This window comes from Saimiri boliviensis, chromosome 6, assembly GCF_048565385.1.
Source record: "Saimiri boliviensis isolate mSaiBol1 chromosome 6, mSaiBol1.pri, whole genome shotgun sequence".
NCBI lineage: Eukaryota > Metazoa > Chordata > Mammalia > Primates > Cebidae > Saimiri > Saimiri boliviensis.
This window is the reverse complement of record NC_133454.1, coordinates 127,261,188-127,283,330: the sequence shown is the minus strand read 5'-3', so window position 1 is coordinate 127,283,330 and position 22,143 is coordinate 127,261,188. Positions and strand designations below refer to the sequence as shown.

The 22,143-nt window shown below is 62.1% G+C and overlaps 2 protein-coding genes across 6 annotated transcripts; both read right to left on the bottom strand.

The window, feature by feature from the left end:
- Positions 1-1,173: 1,173 nt before the first annotated feature.
- TCIRG1 (T cell immune regulator 1, ATPase H+ transporting V0 subunit a3) lies at positions 1,174-13,621 on the bottom strand. Of its 3 annotated transcripts, none has more exons than XM_003941180.4 (20): positions 13,450-13,621; positions 11,166-11,286; positions 10,772-10,850; positions 9,751-9,971; positions 9,588-9,673; positions 9,105-9,231; positions 8,949-9,031; positions 8,699-8,792; positions 8,375-8,587; positions 7,654-7,798; positions 4,474-4,613; positions 4,235-4,392; positions 4,056-4,146; positions 3,099-3,217; positions 2,774-2,987; positions 2,285-2,407; positions 2,009-2,113; positions 1,821-1,938; positions 1,408-1,585; positions 1,174-1,326 (listed from the first exon to the last, which is right to left on the bottom strand). In XM_003941180.4, the coding sequence occupies exons 2-20, from the start codon at positions 11,280-11,282 to the stop codon at positions 1,248-1,250; spliced, it is 2,490 nt and encodes an 829-aa protein (XP_003941229.3). In that variant the 5' UTR covers positions 11,283-11,286; positions 13,450-13,621; the 3' UTR covers positions 1,174-1,247. The 3 variants fall into 3 exon arrangements, with proteins under 3 accessions (XP_003941229.3, XP_010350239.3, XP_074257879.1); XM_010351937.3 differs by having other exon boundaries at positions 2,009-2,110; positions 13,450-13,617; XM_074401778.1 differs by lacking the exon at positions 13,450-13,621 and adding an exon at positions 11,629-13,394.
- A 2,231-nt stretch (positions 13,622-15,852) lies between these two features.
- Positions 15,853-21,149, bottom strand: NDUFS8 (NADH:ubiquinone oxidoreductase core subunit S8). Of its 3 annotated transcripts, none has more exons than XM_003941184.3 (7): positions 21,042-21,149; positions 19,595-19,652; positions 19,468-19,518; positions 18,812-18,904; positions 18,542-18,714; positions 16,112-16,240; positions 15,853-16,034 (listed from the first exon to the last, which is right to left on the bottom strand). In XM_003941184.3, exons 2-7 carry the CDS (start codon positions 19,650-19,652, stop codon positions 15,903-15,905), a joined length of 636 nt encoding a protein of 211 aa, XP_003941233.1. In that variant the 5' UTR covers positions 21,042-21,149; the 3' UTR covers positions 15,853-15,902. The 3 variants fall into 3 exon arrangements, with proteins under 3 accessions (XP_003941233.1, XP_074257881.1, XP_074257882.1); XM_074401780.1 differs by lacking the exon at positions 21,042-21,149 and adding an exon at positions 20,648-20,960; XM_074401781.1 differs by lacking the exon at positions 19,595-19,652 and having other exon boundaries at positions 21,042-21,131.
- Positions 21,150-22,143: the final 994 nt, after the last annotated feature.

Here is a 22,143-nt window from a genome sequence, read left to right as displayed (position 1 = left end):
TGTCTCCCGATGACTTCCATGCCGCAGAGGTGCCCACCCTAGTGCCTTTTTCTGTGCTATTCTCATGGCAACTGAACTTCTCCCCAGCACTGCCAGGTACCCTCATGTTAAAGCCAGGGCAGGGCCGACTGGTCACCTCCCTGGGATCCCACCCCGCACCCTTCCTAAGTCACTGGCCACTCATCACAAGTGCTGCTCACCTATCCCCACCTCACTGCCCACCCAGTCTGCCCAGCTCTCACCCCAGGAGGGAGTAAGGCCTGGGATTCTGGATTTGGTCCACATCTGCACACAACTCTCTGGAGCCCTTTGCTCAGCCGCCTCTTGTTTCTACCCCACTACCGTGAGCACCGTTCGAGCCAAGTCCGCTGGGCATGTGGAATTAACTCAGAGCCCCTCATACTGCCCCTGGCATTGGGGGTCCTGAGCAGGGCAGTCCAGGAGCCAATGGACAGGCTCCTCCCAGCAAGCCGGCCACAGCCACAGCCGTGGGAAGAACCACTTCGCAGCTTCCTGGCCTTTGGGAAGTACTGGCTCTGCCTCCCAGCAGAGGTGGAACCCAGGCCAGAGGGAACTGGAGAAGGCCATCTCCCATCCTGCCAGCACGCAGGAAGGACCACCAGGGAGGGGTGGGGTAGACTATGGCCTCAGATGAGGGGAGGCCAGGCCTGGAGTCGGGCTCAACCCCTGTTCTGACCCCCAGGGCCCTGAGCGATGTCTGTTGCTCAGGATATCCTCTGCCCTTCCTGGCAGGCGTGTGGCCTTGGGCGTGTGACCCCATGGCCCTGCATGGAGCACTGGCCAGGCTCAGGTGCCCCAGGCTGCTCTATACCTCCAGCCCCACTGAGGCCTGGCACCAGGGCATGGATATTGGCACCATTCCCCCCAGGGAGTAACCCAGACTCACTACTAACAGCCAGTTGTACACCTCCAAGGATGGGGAGCTCACTCCCCTGACCTGGCCTGGGAAGACATTTGCTCACTCCAAGTTAGGGTGTGCTGGACACATCCCTCCTTCGCCCTCTTCTGCCCTTTTCCACCCCAGGAGTCGGGGGTTACTGTAGATCTGCTCATGGGTCCTCGCCTCAACTTCTCAAGGTCCCGGGTCCCAGACCAGGCCTTCCCCACGCACCTGCCTCAGCTGGAAAGGAGGGAAGAGAGCGGAGACAGCAGTGCTGTGGGGGACCCTCTTTATTCCTCTCCTGCCTCGGGTCAGGACGCGGGTCTGGCAGGACCTGCAGTGGGTCCTAGTCATCTGCGGCAGCGAAGGTGAAGGGACTCAGCTTGTAGCCGGTGCCTGAGTAGAACTTGTTCTGGAATTCCACCCTGGGGGTGAGAAGGAGGGATTGGCGAGGAGAACCCTCGCCTCCTGCCTCAAGCAGCCCGAGCCAGCGGGTGGTTGCTCACCAGTGCAGCCTCAGGGCATGCAGGAAGGCCGAGAGCCCCTCCATCACCAGCAGGATGGCCACAGTCATCACGGCGAAGGCGGCAAAGATGGGGACCAAGGCCACGGCGGCCACACCCACCTCCCGGCCCAGGCCCAGGCCCATGCGCATCACCATGGCCCACAGAACCTCCGACAGCTCTGTGGGCGAAGGAGGGGCCCGTGGGGACCAAGGGCAGGTGGGTGCCTGCCACTTCCCCACCCACCCGTCGCAGCCTGAAGCCCTCCCTTCCCCAGGAGGGCCGGTGAGGGACCTCCTTGGACAGTCCCACTTTACAAACGGGAAACTGAGGCTCAGAGAAGCGACCCTCCCAACTCGCAGCCGTGTGTGAGGAACGAGGACCGGGGGCCAGCCCCCGACAGCCAGGTCACTCACGGGCGTGGGCCAGGCTCAGGGCCCACAGGCGCAGGTAGGAGGCGGTGTTGGAGACACAGCCCAGGCAGAACTCAATGGTGTGGATGGCCTGGTGCATGAACACCTCAGAGGGGACGAGCTGCGGGCCGGGCACAGTCAGGGCCGGCAGGGCCGCGACCCCCCACCCCCTAGGAAGGCACGGCACCCACCTCGGCCTCCTGTTCGGCCTCCAGGCCCCCTGCCTTTTCCTCATCGGAGCCCCAACCGTTCACAGATGAATCGGGCAGGCCTAGCAACCCGGCCTTGTCTTCCTGCTGGGGCGAGAGCAGGCAGTGCTGGCAGCGCCCCAGCCAGGAGGGCCCCCGCCGCCCACCGGGCCAGCTCCTGGCCACTCAGGAGCGCACAAGGAAGTGGGGAGTTAGGGACGCGCCCGACAGTGGCTTCTCCTCCCAAGCAGCTCCCTATACCGCAGGTCCCGGTCCCACCTTTCGGCCAGTGGGCGTCCTCAGTCGGCGGCGGTGGCGACGCAGCAGGTGCAGGGGCGTGCCGAGCAGCAGGACAGGCACCATGGCCAAGGCCAGGACCACCAGCATGGCCTGGACCACCTCCTGCCAGGGGACAGGCCAAGAGTCAGGGTGCCCCCACTGTGCACCCCTGCACAGGAACCTGGGTCACAGCAGTCACAGGGCCCAGAGAGCCTGCAGCCATTCCTCCCTCCAGGGTCCCCGGGGGTCCGTGCCCTCACTGAGCGGGCATCTGGCTCCAGAAGGACTCCTAAGGGAAGGGACCCCAGGTTCCCAGCATCACTCGTGCCACCCGCTAACAATGCACACTGTCATCTCTGATGGCCCTGTCTGAACGGCCCAGGGTCTGTATCCCCGTTTCTCAGACTAGGATCCTGCAGCTCCCAGTGGCCCTGTGACTATGGGGTCCCCGTGAGGCGCTGTGAGGCCAGCCCCGCTGCCGCAGCCTACCTGCCGAGGGTAGAGTGGCTGGTTGGTGGGGCTGTGGGAGAACAGGAACATGTTGATGAAGTGGATGAGGATGCTGGGGGCCGAGGCAGCTCTGGTGGCCGAGACACGCAGCCACTTGTAGATGACAAGGAAGACGAGGTAGCCAAAGAGCCCCAGCAGGAAGGTGAGCTCCGGCAGTGTCTCCAGCAGCAGCCGGTGCCTCTGGCCAAAGTGCCTGGCAGGCAGGAGGAAGGCGCAGTCACTGGGGTCCGCTTTGGCCTGCCAGCCTCCCATGCCCCCTTTGGCCCGCCAGCCTCCCATGCCCCTGGGTAGCCCTGACCCTCACATGTGGTTGAAGACTCCGAGGACCACCCCAAAGGCCATGTGCACGACCCCCAGGATGACGGACATCTTCATCTTGAAGGAGTTGAGGAAGCTCAGGTGGTTGGCAGCCAGGCTCCAGATCTGGGACGGGAGTGGGAGCAGGCTGGACTCAGGGGCTCCCTGGCCACCACTGCCAGGAAGTCTGTGGCCCGAGTCACTCTCCCATCACCCCGTTGTCCCCCTCGGAGCCTGCAGCCTCGTCCACTGCCCACCCACCAAGGAGCAACAGAGCGCAGATGGCCCAGCTGCCACGGCTCCAGCCTGGGTGACCCTGGGCATGGCCTCTGTGCCTCAGTCTCTCCACTGTAGGTGAGAACACTGTTAATGCGCGGCCTACGGGGCTGTTACAAGGTTGTTACGGGGTTCAAATAGAAAATCAGACCAGGTGTGGTGGCTCACACCTGCAACCCCAGCACTTTGGGAGGCTGAAGTGCGCGGATCACCTGAGTTCAGGCGTTCAAGACCAGCCTGGTCAACGTGATGAAACCCTGTCTCTACTAAAAATGCAAAAATTGGCCGGCGTGTTGGATATGCCTGTAATCCCAGCTACTCAGGAGGCTGAGGCAGGAGAATTTCTTGAACCCGGGAGAGGAAGGTTGCAGTGAGCTGAGATTGCACCACTGCACTCCTGCAACCTGGGCAACATAACGAGACTCCATCTCAAAAAAAAAAAAAAAAAAAGATCACTTCCAAAGAGGGCTGGGAACAGCGCTCGGCACAGGGCGAGCTGCAGCCTGGTGCCGTCCGGTTTCGCTCGGACTGTGACATAGGCCCCTCAGGGCAGGAGCCTGGTCCGCCTCCCGTGCCGAGGCTCATGGGAGTGCTCAGCTACAGACCGCAGGAGGGGCGAAGCAAGGGGAGCCCCGGCCCTGCTCCCACCCGCCTTCGCCGCCCACTGACACTCCATCCCGAGACTCACAGGGTCGATGCCAAAGGGGTAGGGTCCCAGGAAGACGCCAGTGACGTTGGGATCCAGGGTAAGCATCGTGTGCTGGGCCAGGAATGCATCACTATGGCAACGGAGGGCAGGGCGGTCAGGACTGCAGGGGCTGCGGGGCCGGAGGGGGGGCTCCGGCCGGGCTGTGGACTGGGCCTCACCTCCAGCCAGACTGGTTGGCCATGGCGGCCACGCTCCAGCCCGAGGGGAAGATGCTGCTGGCGCGGCTGAAGCACTCGTTGTAGATGAAGCCGGTGTAGACGGAGAACAGGCCCATGAGCAGGAGCAGGTAGCGGCCCCCGAAGAAAGTCTGCCAGATCTGGGTGGGGGGCAGCAGTGTGGTGAGGGGCTGCCTGGCCCCTGCCTGGCCCCACCCGAACCCCCTCGCCCAGCCCCTCACCTCGTTCTGTGCGGCCTTCACGGCCGGCCGGTTCTCCGCAAGCACCATGGCCAGGGCAAAGAGGAACATGAGCAGCCCGTGGCCCACGTCGCCGAACATCACGGCAAACAGGAAGGGGAAGGTGATGATGGTGTAGGGTGCTGTGGGCAAAGCGTGCGGTGGGTGAGCTGGGAGCCCTCGAACACTCTGGCATCCACCTCCCCGTCCAGGAGGCCCTGCCGGCCTGTAGTCAAGAGCCCATTACTTAGCAGCATGGTGGGGTGGCTCACGCCTATAATCCCAGCACTTTGGGAGGCCGAGACAGGAGGATCACCTGAGGTCAGGAGTTTGAGACCAGCTTGGCCAACATGGTCAAACCCTGTCTCTACTAAAAATACAAAAATTAGCCTGGCAGGGTGGTGCATGTCTGTAGTCCCAGCTACTTGGGATTGGGAGGCTGAGGCAGGAGAATCACTTGAGCCCAGGAGGTGGAGGTTGCAGGGAGCCGAGATCACGCCACTGTACTCTAGCCTGAGCGACAGAGGGAGACTCTGTCTCCGGAAAAAAGAAAAAAAAGAACCCACCACTTAGGAGCTGCGTGACCTTGGCCTAGCCACTTAACCTCTCTGAGCCTCCATCTCCCCATCTGTTAAATGGAGGTAACACCAGGCCACTTCATAAGGTCTCCACAGGCAGCACCTGGCCAGCCGCCAGCGCCACAGGGAGTTAGCCGCTTCAGTTGTTCTGTCCCTAAGAGCCCCATGCAGAAGCCAGAGAAGACAGAGAGCCACCGGCGGCCCCGGCTGGCCCATGGCAAGTTCCAGGAGGCTGAGCTGGTCGCTCCAGCTCTGAAGTCTCGACTTCCCATCAGTAAAATGGGACCAAGTCCTCACAGGAGGAAGGAGGATTCCCAACACACACACCCTGTCAGGGGCTGCTCTGTGGCCCCCAAAAAGATACACAGGCATCCCAGCCCCAGCAACTCTGGATGTGACCTTCTTTGGAGACAGGGTCCTTACAGAGATTGCAGGCTTATGATAAGGCCATTACACTGGGCCCTCATCCAGTGTGACCAAGATCCTTACAAAAAGGAACATCTGGACCCACGAAGAAGGAGAACAGTGCTTAAAGATGAAGGCGGCCTCTCCAAGCCCAGGGGCGAGGCTGGGAATAGATCCTCCTGGACAGCCTAGAAGGAGCCACTCCTGCCAACAACACCTTATCATCTTTTATTTTTATTATTATTATTATTTTTATTTTTTTGAGATGGAGTTTCGCTCTTGTTACCCAGGCTGGAGTGCAATGGCGCGATCTCGGCTCACCGCAACCTCCGCCTCCTGGGTTCAGGCAATTCTCCTGCCTCAGCCTCCTGAGTAGCTGGGATTACAGGCACGTGCCACCATGCCCAGCTCATTTTCTGCACTTTTAGTAGAGACGGGGTTTCACCATGTTGACCAGGATGGTCTCGATCTCTTGACCTTGTGATCCACCCGCCTCGGCCTCCCAAAGTGCTGGGATTACAGGCGTGAGCCACCGCGCCCGGCCCATCTTTTATTTTTTTAAGAGACAAGGTTTTGCTGTGTTGCCCAGGCTGGTCGCAAACTCCTGGACTCCAGTGCTTCTCCTCCTACCTTGGCCTCCCAAAGTGTTGAGATTACAGGCATGAGCCACTGCGCCTGGCCCCTGCTGATGCCTTGGTCTTGGACTTCAAACTCCAGGACTGTGGGCGGTGTCTGCCCCTTAAGCCCCAGCCTGTGGCGCTTCATTTCAGCTTCCCTGGCAAACACACTGCCCCAAAGGCCGGTGCTTTGAGCTGGCAGCATCCTACCCGCTGTGGGCCTCTGGGTGATGCTGTGGCTGCACCAGCCTCTGTCCATGTGCAGGGGAAACCGGGTGGGGCCCAGATCCAGCCCTGGGACACTGGCCCTGAAGGAGCACAGGCCCCCCAGGACCACACAGCCCTGGTCTTGGTCCATGCAGCCTCGGACACGCCCCACCTGTACCACCCGAGGGATCCGAGCACCCTGACTCTTGCCCACTGGGTGAGGCACGGTCCCCTCCCTGGCCTGTGACCAAGCCCCTCCCAACAGGGGCTCTACCATGCCACACCCATGCTTTAGGCTGGGCCCCCACTCGATGGCACTGGCGGACACTGGGTCCCTCCATGCATCCGACAGCACCAGCCACACTGCAGCCGGCCCACTGTGTGGGGAAGTGGCGTCCGGAGTGGGAGGACCCAGGTGGATGACAGAGCAGGCACTGCAGGCATCAGGACTCCCAAGGGGGAGAGGGAGGAGGCGGAGGGGGAGCACTAGAGTTCCCCCACCCCCACCCTCCCCCTCATCCCTTACTGGTTTCTACTGGGAGCACCTCCCTTAACCTACACTTCCCCCAGAATGTCCGTCTCAGGGAGAGCCTGACCTAAGACCGCATTAATGCGAACTTTTATAAAAACACTGTGTAGGGCCAGTGGCTCACGCCTGTAATCCCAGCACTTTCGGAGGCTACGGTGGATGGATCACGAGGTCAGGGGTTTGAGACCAGCCTGGCCAAAATATAAAAATTAAAAATATAAAAATCAGCCATGCATGGTGGCACGCGCCTGTAATCCCAGCTACTCAGGAGGCTGAGGCAGGAGAATTGCTTGAACCTGGGAGGCCGAGGTTGTAGTGAGCCGAGATCACACCACTACACACACTCCAGCCTGGGCGACAGAGTGAGTGAGACTCTGCCTCAAAAAAAAAAAAAACCACTGTGTGACAACACCAGCCCCACACAGGCTGCCCCAGCTGTGGCTCGCAGTGTCCAGTGGTCACCAGGCTTCCCGACGTTCCTCTGGGGCTTACGCTAGTGTTTCTGTTTTGCAGGTAAGGCAGCTGAGGCTCAGAGAAGCTATGAAACATATCAAAGTAGGTGAGACGGGCTTGGCACCTGGGCCTTGCCCACGGCACACACAGCCTCTGCTCTTTGCACAAGTCCGTGCCGGCTCCTTTGTAAACTCACCAAGGGGTAGCACGCTGGGGGCTGACATAGAGCCCCACTGGCTGCAGAGCCCACCAGCCCCCCGAGAGTGGTGAGGTGTGTGCCCCTCATCCCAGGAGAGCAGGCCAGACCAGGATGGAGCTGCCTCCCCCTCAGGCTCACACCCAGTGGGGCAGCTGAGCCTCCCAGGACCCAGGATGAGGGCGCCGTGGCTCTCACCGGGGTTGACCTCCTGGTAGCGGCCCACACCGTAGGCATCCACGATGCCCTGGAAGCTGGCGGTGAATCGGTTGGTGCGGATGAGCGTGGGGGGCATGTCGCGGCTGGGGATGCGGTGGGCCACGGCACTCACTCCCTCCTCCGTCTGGGTGCCGGGGCAGAAACAGATCAGATCGGTGGTGGGGCCTTCAGGGACCCTGGTACCCCCAGCCAGGCCCGGCTGCAGATGCAGATCACTGTGGAAGCTCAGTGGGCAGCGCCTTCCCCTCTCTCAGACATGAGATGATCAGCCCCACTCTGCTCTGGTGGGGGCCCAAAGATGTTGCGTGGACTGGCAATTGCTCGAGAAAGGCAAGTGCCCACCCTCACCTCCAGCACCTGCCGTTGCGAGGCGGGCAACCCCCGGAGGCAGTGGCATCCCAGGCCGTGAGCAGGCCCATGGCACGGCGCGGTTGGGGGAGGCCTGGATTGGAACCAGGCTTCTGACTTTAAAGCTGTCCCGTGCAGCCTCCAGGGGCTCAGGGAAGTCAGGGTAGGGAGAGCTTTCGGGGCCAGCGCCATCAGGGCAGACTCCCAGGAACAGGTGGGCCGCGGAGGAGGCTGGGAGGGGAAGCCCCTGGGCAAAGGCCCAGTGCAGGGAACCAGAGGCTGGAAGTGAGGCAGGCACACCCGGCCTGGTAGCGGGGTGGGTGGGGAGGGCGAGGCCTCGGGCTGTGCTCACCGAGCTGTCCCGCAGGGCCTCCTGCAGGGCCGGCAGGTCTCGCGTGGCGCACCAGGCCTCCGCGATGAGGCACTTGTGCGTGGTGCTCACGCTGCACTGGTTCAGGGCCAGGTACACGGCCTTCATCTTCCGGACCTGCCCCTGTGCCGGCGGCAGCAGCTGCTGCACTCGGCCCAGCACCTGGCTCAGGAACCGCTCCGTCTCCCCCAGGACCTGTGCCAGAGTGGGCGGTCAGCCGGGCCTGGGTGGGCCGCTGGCCACCACCTCCGGGAGGCCGGGGGCACCCGCCTCCCGCACCCACCTCCGGGAGGCCGGGGCACCCACCTCCCGCAGCTCCTGGCTCTGCTGCTGCAGCTGCTGCAGGGCCACGTGGCGGGCCTCCTCCTGCTCCAGGAACGGGAAGACGTGGCAGTGGAAGCTGGCGGGAGGAGGTGCGTGTGAGGGGCCGAGGGTCCCGGCTACGAGACTCTGGGTCTGAAGGGAGCTCATGGGGTGGGGTCTCAATACGGTGGGCTGGGAGGTGACAGCAGGATTCTGGGGAGCGGGCGGTGGGCGGGCGGCCCGGGCGACTCACCAGTCCGTGATCTTGCGGATCTTCTGTCCGATCTGCTCGCCCCAGTAGGAGATGAGGAAGGTCATCCACGTGGCTGGCTCACCCTGCGGAGCAGCCTCGGTTGAACCTGGAGTCCCGCTCTTTCCAGGATCCCCCAGCCCAGCACCAGCTGCTCACCGTCACGGGGTGCTCCAGCGGCTGCTCCAGCTCCCTGAAGCTGGCGATGAGGAAGCCACGGCAGGCCCTCCAGAGCAGGCGCTCCAGGGCGGGGGCCTTGTGGGGCTCCACAGCACCTGCCACAAAGCTGGCGGCCACGGGGCTGGGTGGGCTGCTGTAACCTCCCATCCCACCTCCCCACCAGGCTGCAGGGCAGGACCCTGCTCAGCACAGGCAACCGGGCACACTGGCCCTGCCCGCAGGGGAAGGCAAGAGGCCCCCCACCCTGGGCAGGGCCAGAAGAGGAGAACCCCCTGCCCACCCCGGGCCAGGGTTTGGGACTGTGGGAAGTGCCAGGTGTGAAGGAGGGGGCGGGGGCAGCCTGAGGGCAGGAACAGAGGGGAGAGCACTGGACAAGGAGTCGGAGCTCAGCCCAGCCCAGCCCAGCGACTGGCCAGGGGCTCTGGGCTGACCAGAAAGGGCACGAAGTCATCTCTCACTCACTTGACCCTCAGGTCCTGGTGTGGCCCCCCGGGGGCCTGGAGCAGAGGAGTCCTCTCCGAGGCCCCGTATGTGTGGGCCGCTGCCAGCTAGGAACCCAGAAGCACCATGAGCCCTGGGACGGGCAGCCTCCCCAGCCTCGTCTCCTGCCAGGGCTGGAGCTGACCTGGGGGCCGTGGCCCTGGCCCAGCACCGCCGCGTGGAGCTGCAGCTGGTGCAGCTGGACCCGCAGGGCCTGCTGGTTGCCCCGAACATCCCGCAGCTCCTGGGCCAGGCGCTCGGTCTCCTCCTGGATGCGCAGCAGGTCCCGGGGTGGGGGTGCTGGCAGCCTCCCCTCGGGCGTGGGCAGGACCAGCCCAGCCCGCCGTACCTCCTCCTGCAGGAAGGCTGGGCACAGAGGAACAGGCGTGGGGCACAGTCGAGCACGTCTCAACAGCTGAGGACCCCACCTGCTGCCCCAAACTGTTATCTGGTGGATGCACCAGGCGGAGGCTGCCGGAAAATCCCGGCCAAACTCCATCCAGAAGCTCTGCTCCCCTCCCTTTGTGCTCAGGTCCGGCTGCTGTCTCTCCCCATTCCTTGGCCACCGCTAAGTGCAGGGCCTGAGGTCTCCCCACAGGCCGGCCCTCGAGCTGCGGGGCCTGGGTGGGAAACTGGTGTGAGTCCTGCGCCTGCCCGATCGTCAAAGAGCTATGAACGGCACCAGCAAACCCAAAACCCGACCTGCTCCAGGCCCATGCCTTGGTTGCCCCACAGGCTCCTCCTGAGAGGGGTTGCCCAGGGCAGAGGTCCCTCTTGCCTGCTCCTTGGGGGCACCCAACCCTAGATGCTGGGCCCCACCCACCCCAGTCCAGCTGTAGAGGAGGAGAAAGCTCTGTCTGTGCCTCTTTCCTGCTTAGAAACCCCTGTGGCTCCCGGTGCCCGCAGGATGAAGTCCTGGGCTCTTGCGCTGTATTGGGGGCCTCCCCAGCCAGCCCTGCCCTAGGCCCTCTGCTCAGCCCACCCGAGGCAGCCCTTCCCAAGCACACCTCACAGATCCAGCTGCTCTGTCTTGGCCCTGCAGGGCCCTGCCCGTCCCTCCCTTCCCTCTCTTCCACCTGGCAAACCCAGATTTTCCTTTCACATCAAACTTGGCCCACGCCTCCTCCAGGAAGCCTGCCTGGAATGTAGGCCTGGGACCAACTCACTGAAGGTCTTCTCCAGCTCCTCGCAGCGCCGAACATCAACCACAAAGCGTCTCTGGAAGGCACTCACCGAGGCGTTGAGCTGTGGGTGACGCATGGAGGGGTCAGTGTCCCAGGAAGGGGGTCAGGGAGGTCCCCACCCTAGAGCCCAGGCCCTCTAAAGGTGCTGGGAGCCACTAGACTCTGATGAGAGCACAGCCCAGACCCCACAGCCTGCAGGGGGATGGGGAGGAGCTGACTCAGGGGCCTCGGCCGTGGCTTCCCACGGCAGGAGAAGCACCCATGGCAGGGGCTGCGGGGGTTCAAATGGGGCCAGGGCCCTATGGGGAAGCGGTCTCCATCCTGGAGTGGCTAACATCAGCAGCATCCCCCTCCCACACCTGCCCACCCAACTCACGTCTCTGAACTCCACGAGGCCCAACTCGCCCAGCCGGCTCACGCAGGTGTAGGCAGCAGCGGTGGGCAGAAAGAGCTGGACCAGGGCCACCTCCTCACTCCGGAACATGGAGCCCATGGTCCTGTGGGTGGACACGGATGGGGGCCAGTCAGGGCTGACCGCAGACAGTTCTGAACCGTGGGCACCTGTGCACCTTCGCGCAATGAATCCTGGAAGCTACTGCTACCACCCCATCTGACAGAGGCAGAAACTGAGGCCTGGGCAGACTGGACACAGTGCTGAGGTCACGCAGGAAGTAAGCGGTGGGACTGGGAGACCCTGAAGCCCACCCTCAGGCCGACCTCAAGCTCTCTCCAGGTTGGCTCTGCCCCTGGGTCCCCTGCCCCTACCCCCAGCATCTCCAAACGACGCCGACTTGACCCCTACCTTCACCCCAGCCTCCCTCCTCCCGGGCTGCCCTCACCTTAGACAGAACCGTACTGCCCCAGGCACTTAGGCCCAGGGCGGCCCCGGGGGTGGCTGGAGCCCTCTCTGCTCCCTGTGGGGCTGCCTGTGATGAGTGGCAGGGGTGGGTGTCTCCGCTGGGTCCCTTGGGGCTGGCCAGGGAGCACTGCGGTGGGGGGACCCGTTCCCTGAGGCCTGGGGTGCCGGCAGGAGCAGCCGCCTTCCAAGTGTTGAAACCAAAGAAAGTGAAACTGCAGAATGATGGGGAGGGCCGGGGCCTTGCTCAAGGCCGATGAGGATAGGGGTGGGCGCCTGGCCACCTCCCACCCGCCCTGGCCCTGTGGGTGCTGGGTCCCCCTGCTCCAAGGCCACTGCTCTCAGGGCCCAGGACCCCTCTGTGGGACTCAGTTCCTTAGCTCTTAAATTAGTGGGAGGGGACAGGCCTGGTGAGGGCCCCCCTGCTGCCGGGCTGGCCAGGGCCTGCCCAGCCAGTCACTTCCTCCCCTGGGTCTGGTTTAGTTAACTCTAAAAGGGAACTGCAGCCCCAGCCCCAGCCTGGGAAAGAAGAGACTGAGGGAATGAGAGAACTCTGAGGGGACAGCCCAAGGCTGCAGGCGGGCAGGGCCCTGGCTGGGGCAGGGGGCCGGGGGGCTGGGTTCCATCCCTAAGGACAAGGCTGGGCCATAAGGCAGAGATTTGGGGCCCAGGCTGAGATTGGCTGTGTGACCTTGGGCAAATCTCTCTCCCTCTCTGGGCCTCTATTTCCTCTTTGGGTGAACGGGACATGGCACGCCTGACAGAGACAGGATCTAGGGAGGTGACAAAAGTAACCAGAGCCCCCAGTGAATGCCTTCATCCACAGGACCGCACACTAATCCCTGGGGGGAGCAATCCCAGGGGAGGGGCGCTGGACCCTTGTTTTACATGGGGCTCCACAGATGCTCGGAGAGGGAAAGTTCAGTGTCACGTGCCCGGCGTGGCTGACCCATGCAGGGCCTGCTCCGGCCCGCAGGTTTAGATGTCCCAGCACACAGGATGAGCTCGGAGAAGGGTTGTGGTCTGACCTGGCTTCCTCTGGGGCTGTGCCAGCCAAATAAGGGGGTGTGGGGAGTCAGCTCTGGGGTCCGGGAAAGGGGCACCCCTGGCTCAGGGCATCAGGGCTCCCACAGCCACTCGCCTCCCTCCGGCACTACCCAGGGGGTGGGGGGACAACCTGTAATGGGTGGGGGTGTGTGGGGACCTGGTCAGCTCCCACTCCTGGCCTGTGAGGCTCCACTGGCTCAGCCACTACCTGTCCCCCTTGGTCCCCGCTCTAGTCGGGGGCCACCCAGCCACTTTTATGATGCAAATGAATACGCCTCCATACTGCGGCCCTTGGGGCCAGGCTCCAGTCCACTCCTCACCCTGTGTCCCTTTCCTGGCCCCTCACAAGGCTCCTCTAGGAACCCACCAGGTCTCTCCGAATCCCCGCCCTCCACTCAGGAGGAGAGGGTCTGGAGCCCCCTCCATTCCAAACGGTGTGGGCTCTGGAGTTAAATGACCCGGCTGGTCTCCAGCTCTGATACTTCCTAGTTGGGTGGCCTCCGCTTCCCCATCTGGAAAATGGATCCCTCCCTCCAAGGAAGATGGGGAAAGCTCTGCGCACACCCCCGGGAACGCTGGGCTCTGTCGGCCAACACCCCATCCTTCTCCTCCCTTGGCGATCCTCCGTGGACCCCCCGCTAGGCCTGACCCCGGCGTGATGGCGGGCTGGGCTGCATTCACGGAGCCCACTGAGTGGGCAGGAGAAGAGGGTGGGCCGGCAGAGCTGGGCTCCACCGACCCCGGCGGGGGCACTCACCCCGAGTGGGCTGTACGCTGCGCCTCCGCTGCTGGCTGCCCCGCTCCGGCACGCTGGGACGGGACTCGGAACCGCCTCCCGCCCGCGGCCAGCGCTACTTACTTCTTCCCGAACGGGCGTGGCGACGGGGAGGGGCCAGGAACGCCCCGCCCCCGGCCCGAGCCTCCACCAGAGTGCAGGAAGCCTGCGGGAGGCTGGGCCCAGGCTGTGGCCTAGCGGGCCATCTTCCGTGGGCCGCTTAATGCCGGAGAGGAGGCCTGGAGACTGGAGCGGGTAACGGACCAGCGCCCACCTCGTGAATCTCCGCTGGCAGTGATGCGGGAGCAGCGGCGCTCAGGCCCAGCTCAGGATGGGGGAGGAGACCCTGCTCTCCTGTCACTCCGAGGCTTCCTGTGCCTATGACTGATGGGACCCCAACATTCGCAGGCTCGTGGGCCTGGGGTCCCCAGGATGCTCCCCCACCTCCAGGACCCCTCCCTTGGGTGCGTGACAGTGAAACCTGGTGCTTACACCTTCCTGCTCTTGACCACCTGGCAGGGGCTCATCACTGGCCCTTAGGTGGGTGGCTGCTCACTCTACGCCTGCTTCACTGCAGCAGGACGCAGGGCCAGGTCATGCTGCCTTGTTCTGCCCAGGGCCCTGCACTCAGCAGGCCCTGGGAGATGCCCTGGGGCCACAGAGGCCAGCTGTCAGCTCCACCTCCCCTGAGGGGTGTCACTGTGACCTTGCTCCAGGTCAGCTCCCTGGGGATCATCAGGTCCCAGTGCCTGGAAGCTGGGACACAACTGTTCAGCCGCCTGCACTCTGGACAGGCCCGGGCATTCCCACTGGGAGCCAGTGGGGCCCTTCAACTCTGGTGATCCCTAAACCCCACACAGCAAGCAAAGGCCTGAGGGGGCTGTGGGAGGCGTGGACAAATGGAGCCCCAGAGCCGGGCCTGGAAACCGAGTCACAGCCAAGCTCAGCTGCAGTTGCTCAGAAAATTGGGAGACTTACGGTTGGGCGCCATAGGTCTCTTCTGACAGGGGCGGAGCCTCAGCAGAGCAGGGCCTGGGAGGCCGAGGTAGGGTGAAGAACTCAGGGTGAGCTGGCAAGGCCGCCCACGTGGAATAGCATTCCGCGCACCGCTACAGGCTCCATGCTGCGCACCTAACGGCAGTCACGTCTGGGAAAAGCTAAACCAGCAGCGATTCAGGAGTCCTAGGCCTGCCTCCTGGGATCGCCTCATTTTTGGAAAGAGCTGCTGTCTTCATCAGCAGCCAAGATGAGCTGTGGGCCGGACCTGTGGCCACTTCCGGGGTCCAGGCTTCCCCGCACCTCCTGCAGTTACTTCTCACCCCAGTGCCACAGGCTGTGGGCCCCAAGCAGTGGCCCGGCCACTTTACCATTGGATGGCAATGCCTGTCCTATGAAGGAGGCCCAGGTGTTAAGACCTGATAAAAGGCTCCCTGGGAATGGGCTGGGAGAGGCTGGATTTTTTTGCCGCAGGCTTTGTCAGAGCCTTGAATGTCTATCATGCAGTGCCTGCCAGCAGGGAGAGAGCAGCTGGACCCTTTCCCACACTCACTGGGCCAGGAAACACCTTCCCTGTTCTTTCAGAGAAGTAGCTCTTTACGAAGTAGTGCTTTGTAAAAAGCACTTTTGGAAATGATGGGAGAGGGTTAAGTCTCTGGGCTGAGCTTTATTATGGGATGTGCACTGCATGGCCCTGAGCAAGCCCCTTCACCTCTTAGCTGGTTTGAAGTGAAATCCTTCCACAGTACTCAGCACAAGTTCAAGGGGGCTGCTTTGGCCATTACGTGGACAAGTGGCTTGTGTGTGGTCCCGGGGAAACCCCACCATGTCGCTGACCCTGCAAAGCAGGAAGTGGTGAGCAGCAGTCAGGCCAGCAGCCTGGCCTGGGGAACACGGGGAGGAAAGAGGATGTGGCTGGAGGCAAGGCCAGCTCAGGGCCAGCAGGGCCTGTGTCACCCTCGTGTGACTGTCACCCCAAGCAGGCTTCCTCCTACCCCCAGCAAGGACGGCCCGTTTCTGCCACTTGCCGTCCCTCAGCCTAAGGCCTTGGGAGGCTCCAAGTCTTAACCGTCTTAGAAGTGGGTGGCTCTTAGGAGTCACGAGGCCCAGGCTCCAGCTGGGACACCCAGGACAGTGGGAACAGAAGGTCTGTGGTGACCTCTGGTATCGCTGGACCTTGGGGAAGAGGCCCAGGAAGAGGCAGGGTGACAGGGATGCTGTCATGAGGGCCTGGTGGGGCCCTGGAGTCCACAGGAGGGCAGGGCTGGGCAGCAGCAGGACCCCAGAGCAGGGAGCTGGTGGCGACCTGCTCCAGCGGGAAGTGCCACAGGCCTGAGGCAGGCTGGGGATGGCCCCACCTTGGCCCACCAGAGTCAAGACGGGAGGCGGTAGGGTAGAGCGGTTTTATTGGGCAGCAGGCTGCGGGCAGAGGGCGGGCTTCAGCGGTACAGGTAGTCGGCCTGGATGTTGGCGGCGATCTCCGCCTCCCACTTGTCGCCGTTGTTGAGCAGCTTCTCCTTGTTGTACAGCAGCTCCTCGTGCGTCTCCGTGGAGAACTCAAAGTTGGGGCCCTGCAGGTGGGGGTGCAGGGGTGGTGGTCAGGGCCCGCCAAAGAGCCTCCACTCCTCCCACCCTGGGCCCCACGTGCCTCGACTATGGCGTCCACGGGGCAGGCCTCCTGGCAGAAGCCGCAGTAGATGCACTTGGTCATGTCGATGTCATAGCGAGTGGTCCGGCGGCTGCCATCAGCTCTCGGCTCAGCCTCGATGGTGATGGCCTGCAGGAGGGGCCACCAGAAACTGCCGAGCTGCCTGCCACATCCCAGCCCCCTGGGCCCCGTCACAACTCACCCCCACCCCGGTGTCTGCCGGAAGCCCCCTCCCCTGAGGCCGCCCCGCACTTACGCCACATCAGCGCCTGTCTCCTCAGCACTGCCCTGCTGGCGTCCCTGCCTTGCCTGTTTGTCAGCTGCTGGTGTCATGTCCCAAGAACCCCACCCCCACAAAGGGGCTGTTCACTGCTTTGTTCGGCACGGTGCCCACTGCCGTAAGGGTCTCACCCTGAGGTGACTGCTAGGTTACACGCTGGCCTGGCCTCACCGAGCTTCCCAGATATTGTAAGTTTTACAAATTGAAGGTTTGGGGGACCCTGCATAAAGCAAGCTCACTGACGTCACTTTCCCAGCCACGTGCTCGCTTCTTAACTCTGGGTCAAGACTCTCTAGCAGTGAAGATTTTTTCTTTTTGGACAGTCTCGCCTTGTCACTCGGGCTGGAGTACAGTGGCCCAGATCGTAACTCACTGCAGCCTTGACCTCCCAGGCTCAAGCGATCCTCCCACCTCAACCTCCCAAGTAGCTGGGACTACAGGTGCTAATTTTTTGTATTTTTTCTGTAGAGACAGGGTTTTGCCATGTTGCCCAGGCTGGTCTCAAACTCCTGGGCTCAAGTGATCCACTTACCTCAACCTCCCAAAGTGCTGGGACTATAGGTGTGAGCCACTGTGCCTGGCCCCTAAAGTATTTTTAATTAAGGTATATACATTGTGTTTTAGATACTTTGGAGCCTAAAGATTTACAGTGTAAACTTTTCTTTTTTTTTTTTGTGATTTGGCTCACTGCAACCTCCACCTCCCAGTTCAAGTGATTCTTGTGCCTCAGGCTCCCAAGTAGCCAGATTTCAGGCACTGCCCCCATGCCCAGCTAATTTTTGTATTTTTAGTAGAGATAGGATTTCACCATGCTGGCCAGGCTGGTCTCCAACTCCTGACCTCAAGTGATCCACCCACCTCAGCCTCCCAAAGTGCTGGGATTACAGGCGTGAGCCACTGTGCCCAGTCTAAGTCTAACTTTTATATGCACTGGAAAACCAAAACATCTGTTTGACTCGCTTTACTGCGATGGTCTGGAACCGAACCGGCAATGTCGCCGAGAACGCCTGCCCGCACTGTTGGTCGCAACCCTGTACCTTAAATCTACTTCTCTCCATTTGATGGATGAGAAAACTAAGGTTCCGAGAGGTTGAGGGGCTCCCTAAAGCAACACAGCAAGTGAGGGGCACAGCTCAAACTCAAGGGCATGTCCTAACTCTCAGGTCCTGGGTAGCCCGCTGGGGGAGGGGCTGGCTGGGAGGACCTTCAGCTGTGCTTGGCAAGGACATCCACCCTCATCCCAGAAGTGTAGTGTCCACAACTCACGGTGGGCCCTGTGGCTGGCAGCCTCATCTTTTTGTGCTTATAAAGATGAGGAGGCTGGGAGTCCACAAGAGGCACAGCGCCGGCTCTGCCTGTAGACAGCACTCACTCTCTGGAAGCCACGGCGCTGACCACTGTGACTGCTGTTTGGGGACACTGCTATGCACACTTGGTCCGTGGCTGGAGCAGAGACATCAGGGCTGCAGCTCATGGCCTGGAAGACTAGTAGGGCTCCACGGGACAAACTAGGACTTTGACAGGAGCCACCGAGTCACAGAACACTGGGAAGGGTTGCTGTGCGTGGGGGAAGTAGCGATGTGGCTGCTGAGGCTCCTGCCGGGCACACGCAGGGGTCTGACCCGAGCTCTGACCGAGTCATTCTGGTCCTGTGCTGACAGGCCCTGGCCCCCGCTGGTCTAAGTGAGACCCAAAGAGAACAGAAAGCTGGGCCTTAGAGGAGCAGTCACTGGGGAGGGGAAGCCTGCAACAGGCACGTAGCCAGGACCCTGGCAACGGTGGCTACATCCAGGGAGGGGTGGACGGCCTCAGATGCCACCCCATGGCTCACAGGCCCAGGGGTCACACCCCTGGCCAGACCCCAAGGGGGAACCTCCGTGTGTCATGCGTCTGCTGGGGCTGGGAGCTTCACTCTGCCAACTCACTGACTGTGCTCTGGCAGCAAGGCTGTATCACTCCCATTCAGGAGGGAAGTGGCTCAGAGAGGGAAAGGGACTTTCCTGGGAACACACATCAAGCAGCCCCCACCAGCATGCACTGAGAGCTGACTTTGTGCCAGGCCCATGCCCAGAGTGTGGGCCTACGGCTGCCTGGCCTCCGTCTCCCAGTGGCAGGGGCTGGCATGGTGGTCGGCTGGGGCAGGGGCTCACCTGGGCGGGGCAGATGGCCTCGCAGAGCTTGCAGGCAATGCAGCGCTCCTCCCCAGACGGGTACCGGCGCAGGGCATGCTCCCCACGGAAGCGAGGGCTCAGTGGGCCCTTCTCGAACGGATAGTTGATGGTAGCTGGCTCCCGGAACAGGTAGCTCAGGGTCATGGCCAGGCCTGTGGGCAGCATGGGCATGGTGGGCAAGGGCACCTCCTCCCCCTCCCATCTTTGCCCGCCCGGCACTGCCCCCATCCCATCCTGCCCAGCACACACCTCGGAAGAGCTCCGTCAACAGCAGGGTCTGGGCTGCCCGGTCAGTCACTGACTTCATGTCCATCTTGGGGTCCTCCGGCATGTTCACATGCTCTGCAGAGAAGTGGGGGGTGGGGAGGCTGTGGCAGGAGGCCTTGTGCACTGTCTCCCTGGAGCCTCAGGGAGAGGAGGCCTGGCCTCGCTTCCAGAGGCAACTACTGGGCTCCAAAGGGGCCGTTCACTTGCCACACCTCTCCCCAGCCTCAGCAAGGACCCTGCGAGGCTGCCTCAGGCCCGAGCCCATCCTTGCCCTCCTCTCCCTGTGCTTGGGAGGGCATTTGAGTCCAGAGACCCTCCCCACCCCCAACAGGGCTTGAAAGAGGAATCAAGGGGGTGGGTGGGAGGCTTGAACCTTTACCTTCACCAGGGACTGGCAAGAGGCACAGGTACCCATGGTCCGCACCTGGCAACCCCTCCCCGCGCTAACCCCGGCAATGATGAACCCTGCCCCCGTGAATCAGAGTCAGCCTCCATCGTCACGCTCATTTTAAGAGCAGAAACACGTTCAGAGAAGAACGCCCCTGACAAAGCCAGGAATGGAACTCAGGTCTCTTCCCCTGCCTCCGGCAGGACGACAGTCACGAACGCCTGAAACGAGAGGCCACCCAGGTACTCACTATAGGTGGCTGCCACTGCACTGCTGTGGAGGCTCCGGCTACCGGGGGGTCCTGCAAAAAGAGGGGCGTGACCTCAGACCAGGAGACTGGGCTCCCCCACCCCCAGCAAAGACTCCCTGGGTCCTACCTGCACGGGCAGCCTGGGCCAGGGCCCGAAGCAGCATGGGCGTGGTCAAGCAGCGCATCTAGGGGCATAAAAAGGGATGGAGGGTGGGGTGTGCCCAAGAACCATCCTCTCCTGAGACTGGCACCACAGGGATCCCGAGCCTCCACCGGAGACCCATGGTCACTCTGCCCTCTACTCCTATCCCATTGCTGTCAGCTGGTTTTCCTGTTCCCAGAGCCTCCCAGCCTTCCACCTGATCCAGCTCAGCTGCGCTACGGTTTAGTTTCTGCGGGCCCCAAGTGTTACCTCACCTTCTAAGAAACCTTTTAAATCCATCCATCCATCCTTTCTCCCTTCCAGAGATCCTGTCTCCCATCTTTCTGCGCCTCCCTTCATCCTCCCCATATCTGAAGAAAAGCAACATTACCGGCCCCCACCAGCATACACTGAGAGCTGACTTTGTGCCAGGCACCATGCCCAGGGAAGGGGGTGGCATGCACTGCCATCCTGTCCCTTATAAGGGCTCCCCGAGGGAAGCACAGATGAGGTGTTGGGGCTGTTTGTTAAGTGACGCGCTAGGGCTGGGCACGGTGGCTCACACCTGTAATCCCAGCATTTTGGGAGGCCGAGGCAGCTGGATCACCTGAGGTCAGGAGTTTGAGACCAGCCTGGCCAACATGGTGTAACCCCGTCTCTACCAAAAAAATACAAAAATGAGCAGGGCGTGGTGGTGCACACCTGTAATCCCAGCTACTCGGGAGGCTGAGGTGGGAGAAGTGCTTGAATCTGGGAGCTGGAGGGTGCAGTGAGCCCAGCCCGCTCCAGTGCCCTCCAACCTGGGCGACAGTGCGAGACCTTCTCTCAAAAAAGAAAAAAAAAGTGACGGGTTGGAAGTCACACGATTAGGGGGCGGGCGGTGGATTGGAACTCAGCCCTGCCCTGCTGGAAACCCTTCAAGGTCTGAGCAGTCCTCAGTACCACTGTCTTTTCTCCAGCTTCAAGGCCCTCCTGGAACTGTCCCCCAGCCTGCCGTGACCTTGAGCAGGTGACGTGCCCCAGCCTCCGTCTCCTCACCTATGAAGTGGGTTGGGCGCGGGTGGTCTTGGGAATTAGGGGAGCCGAGCCCGGCACTTAGCCGGGGCTCAAAAGCGCTCCTCCCACGACATGCGAGCCCTAGCAGGCCCACTCCTTTGGACCACTGACGGCAGTTCTAGGGACCCAACCCAGCACCTTCCCCGACCTTCCCCGTGATCTCCGACCCCACAGAGGTTAGTGCAGCCAAGCAGACGGCGCATGCGCCCTGAGGGCCGGCTCCCCGCTGCACCCGAAGGGCATGGAGGCCGCGGGTCCTGAATGGGCCGAGGGGCAGCCCAGGCGCAGAGCTGGCGGCTCCAACGGTAACACCACACTCGCCCCGGATGCCACGCTGCCCAGGCGGGGCCTTCGCGGCCAAGACGTGAACACCCACCTTGAAGCGCCGCCGCTACTTGCCTTGCCCGGCCGAGCAGAGCAGTCAACTGGGAGGCGGAGCCTACACTCTAACACGCTGCCATTGGGCCGACCGGCTTCCCCTTTTCTGTATTGATGCTCTATAGTGTAGTCAGATTGGCCAGTAAGGCTGCCAAAAGAGGCGGGATTTAGAAATATCTTTGTTTTGATTGGCTAGAAGGCGAGCGGGCGCTTGAAGAGGGCAGGGCGCCGCCATGTTGGTTTGGAGAGGCCAATAAATGAAGACTTCCGAGACGCTGGAGGCGGGACATCCGGGGCGTGGTTTAGAAAGCCCCATTGGTTGCCCTGGGCGGAGAGGGTGGGTCCACCGGGTCCGGATTGGGGGTGTGGGTTCGTGTGATGATGGTTAATGCCGCTGAGATGCTCTGCCCACGCGGCCTCCTTTAATCCTCACGGCAGCCCTGTGTGGAGAAACTGCAGTACTGTGTTATCACGTTAAGACGACAAACTGAGGCTCGGGAGTAGTCAGTAAAGTTCCCGGGCCGTAGAGCTGCGGGGTGCGGCCGCTTGATCCACCTGGTCCGTTTGACTCGGGGGCGCAGTCCCTCAACCAGCCTGTGTTTCCTTCCTTTCTTTCCCGCGAATTGTTTTTTTTTTTTTTTTTTTTTGAGACAGGGTCTGGCACTGTGGCGCAGGCTGGAATGCAGTGGTGCGATCTCTGCTCACTGCAGCCTCGACCTCCCATCTCAGCCTCCCGAGCAGCTGGGACCTCAGGGGCCCGCCACCGCCAGGCCCGGCTAATTTTTGTATTTTTTGTAGAGACGGAGTCTCGACATGTTGCCCAGGCTGGTCTGGAACTCCTGGACTCAGGCGATCCTCCTGCATCTGCCTCCCAAAGTGCTGGGATTACAGGCGTGAGCCACCGCGCCCGGCCCCTCCCGGGATGCTGTGGTAGAGGGACCTGTGGAGGCCCCGCGGCTGCCTGTTTGTGTGGGTTGGGAGGGTCTGCGTTGAGGGTGGGCAGGCCAGGAAGAGCAGGCAATGGAGGGCATGTCCGGCACCCATGTAGAGGAAGGACACACGCAGTAGACCAGGACTAGGACAAGGGCAGGTTGAGTGTG

What these genes read in the sequence shown, in the direction of transcription:
- TCIRG1 (XM_003941180.4), bottom strand. Translation starts at nt 11,282, where the DNA reads ATGGGCTCCATGTTCCGGAGTGAGGAGGTGGCCCTGGTCCAGCTCTTT. An exon ending in GGACGCCCACTGGCCGAAAG is followed by an intron (nt 2,114 to 2,284) that starts GTGGGACCGGGA and finishes CTCTCGCCCCAG; the next exon opens with CAGGAAGACAAGGCCGGGTT. An exon ending in CATGCCCTGAGGCTGCACTG is followed by an intron (nt 1,327 to 1,407) that starts GTGAGCAACCAC and finishes TCTCACCCCCAG; the next exon opens with GGTGGAATTCCAGAACAAGT.
- NDUFS8 (XM_003941184.3), bottom strand. Translation starts at nt 19,652, where the DNA reads ATGCGCTGCTTGACCACGCCCATGCTGCTTCGGGCCCTGGCCCAGGCT. An exon ending in AGGCCATCTGCCCCGCCCAG is followed by an intron (nt 16,241 to 18,541) that starts GTGAGCCCCTGC and finishes CCCCTCCTGCAG; the next exon opens with GCCATCACCATCGAGGCTGA. An exon ending in CCGTGGACGCCATAGTCGAG is followed by an intron (nt 16,035 to 16,111) that starts GCACGTGGGGCC and finishes CCCCACCTGCAG; the next exon opens with GGCCCCAACTTTGAGTTCTC.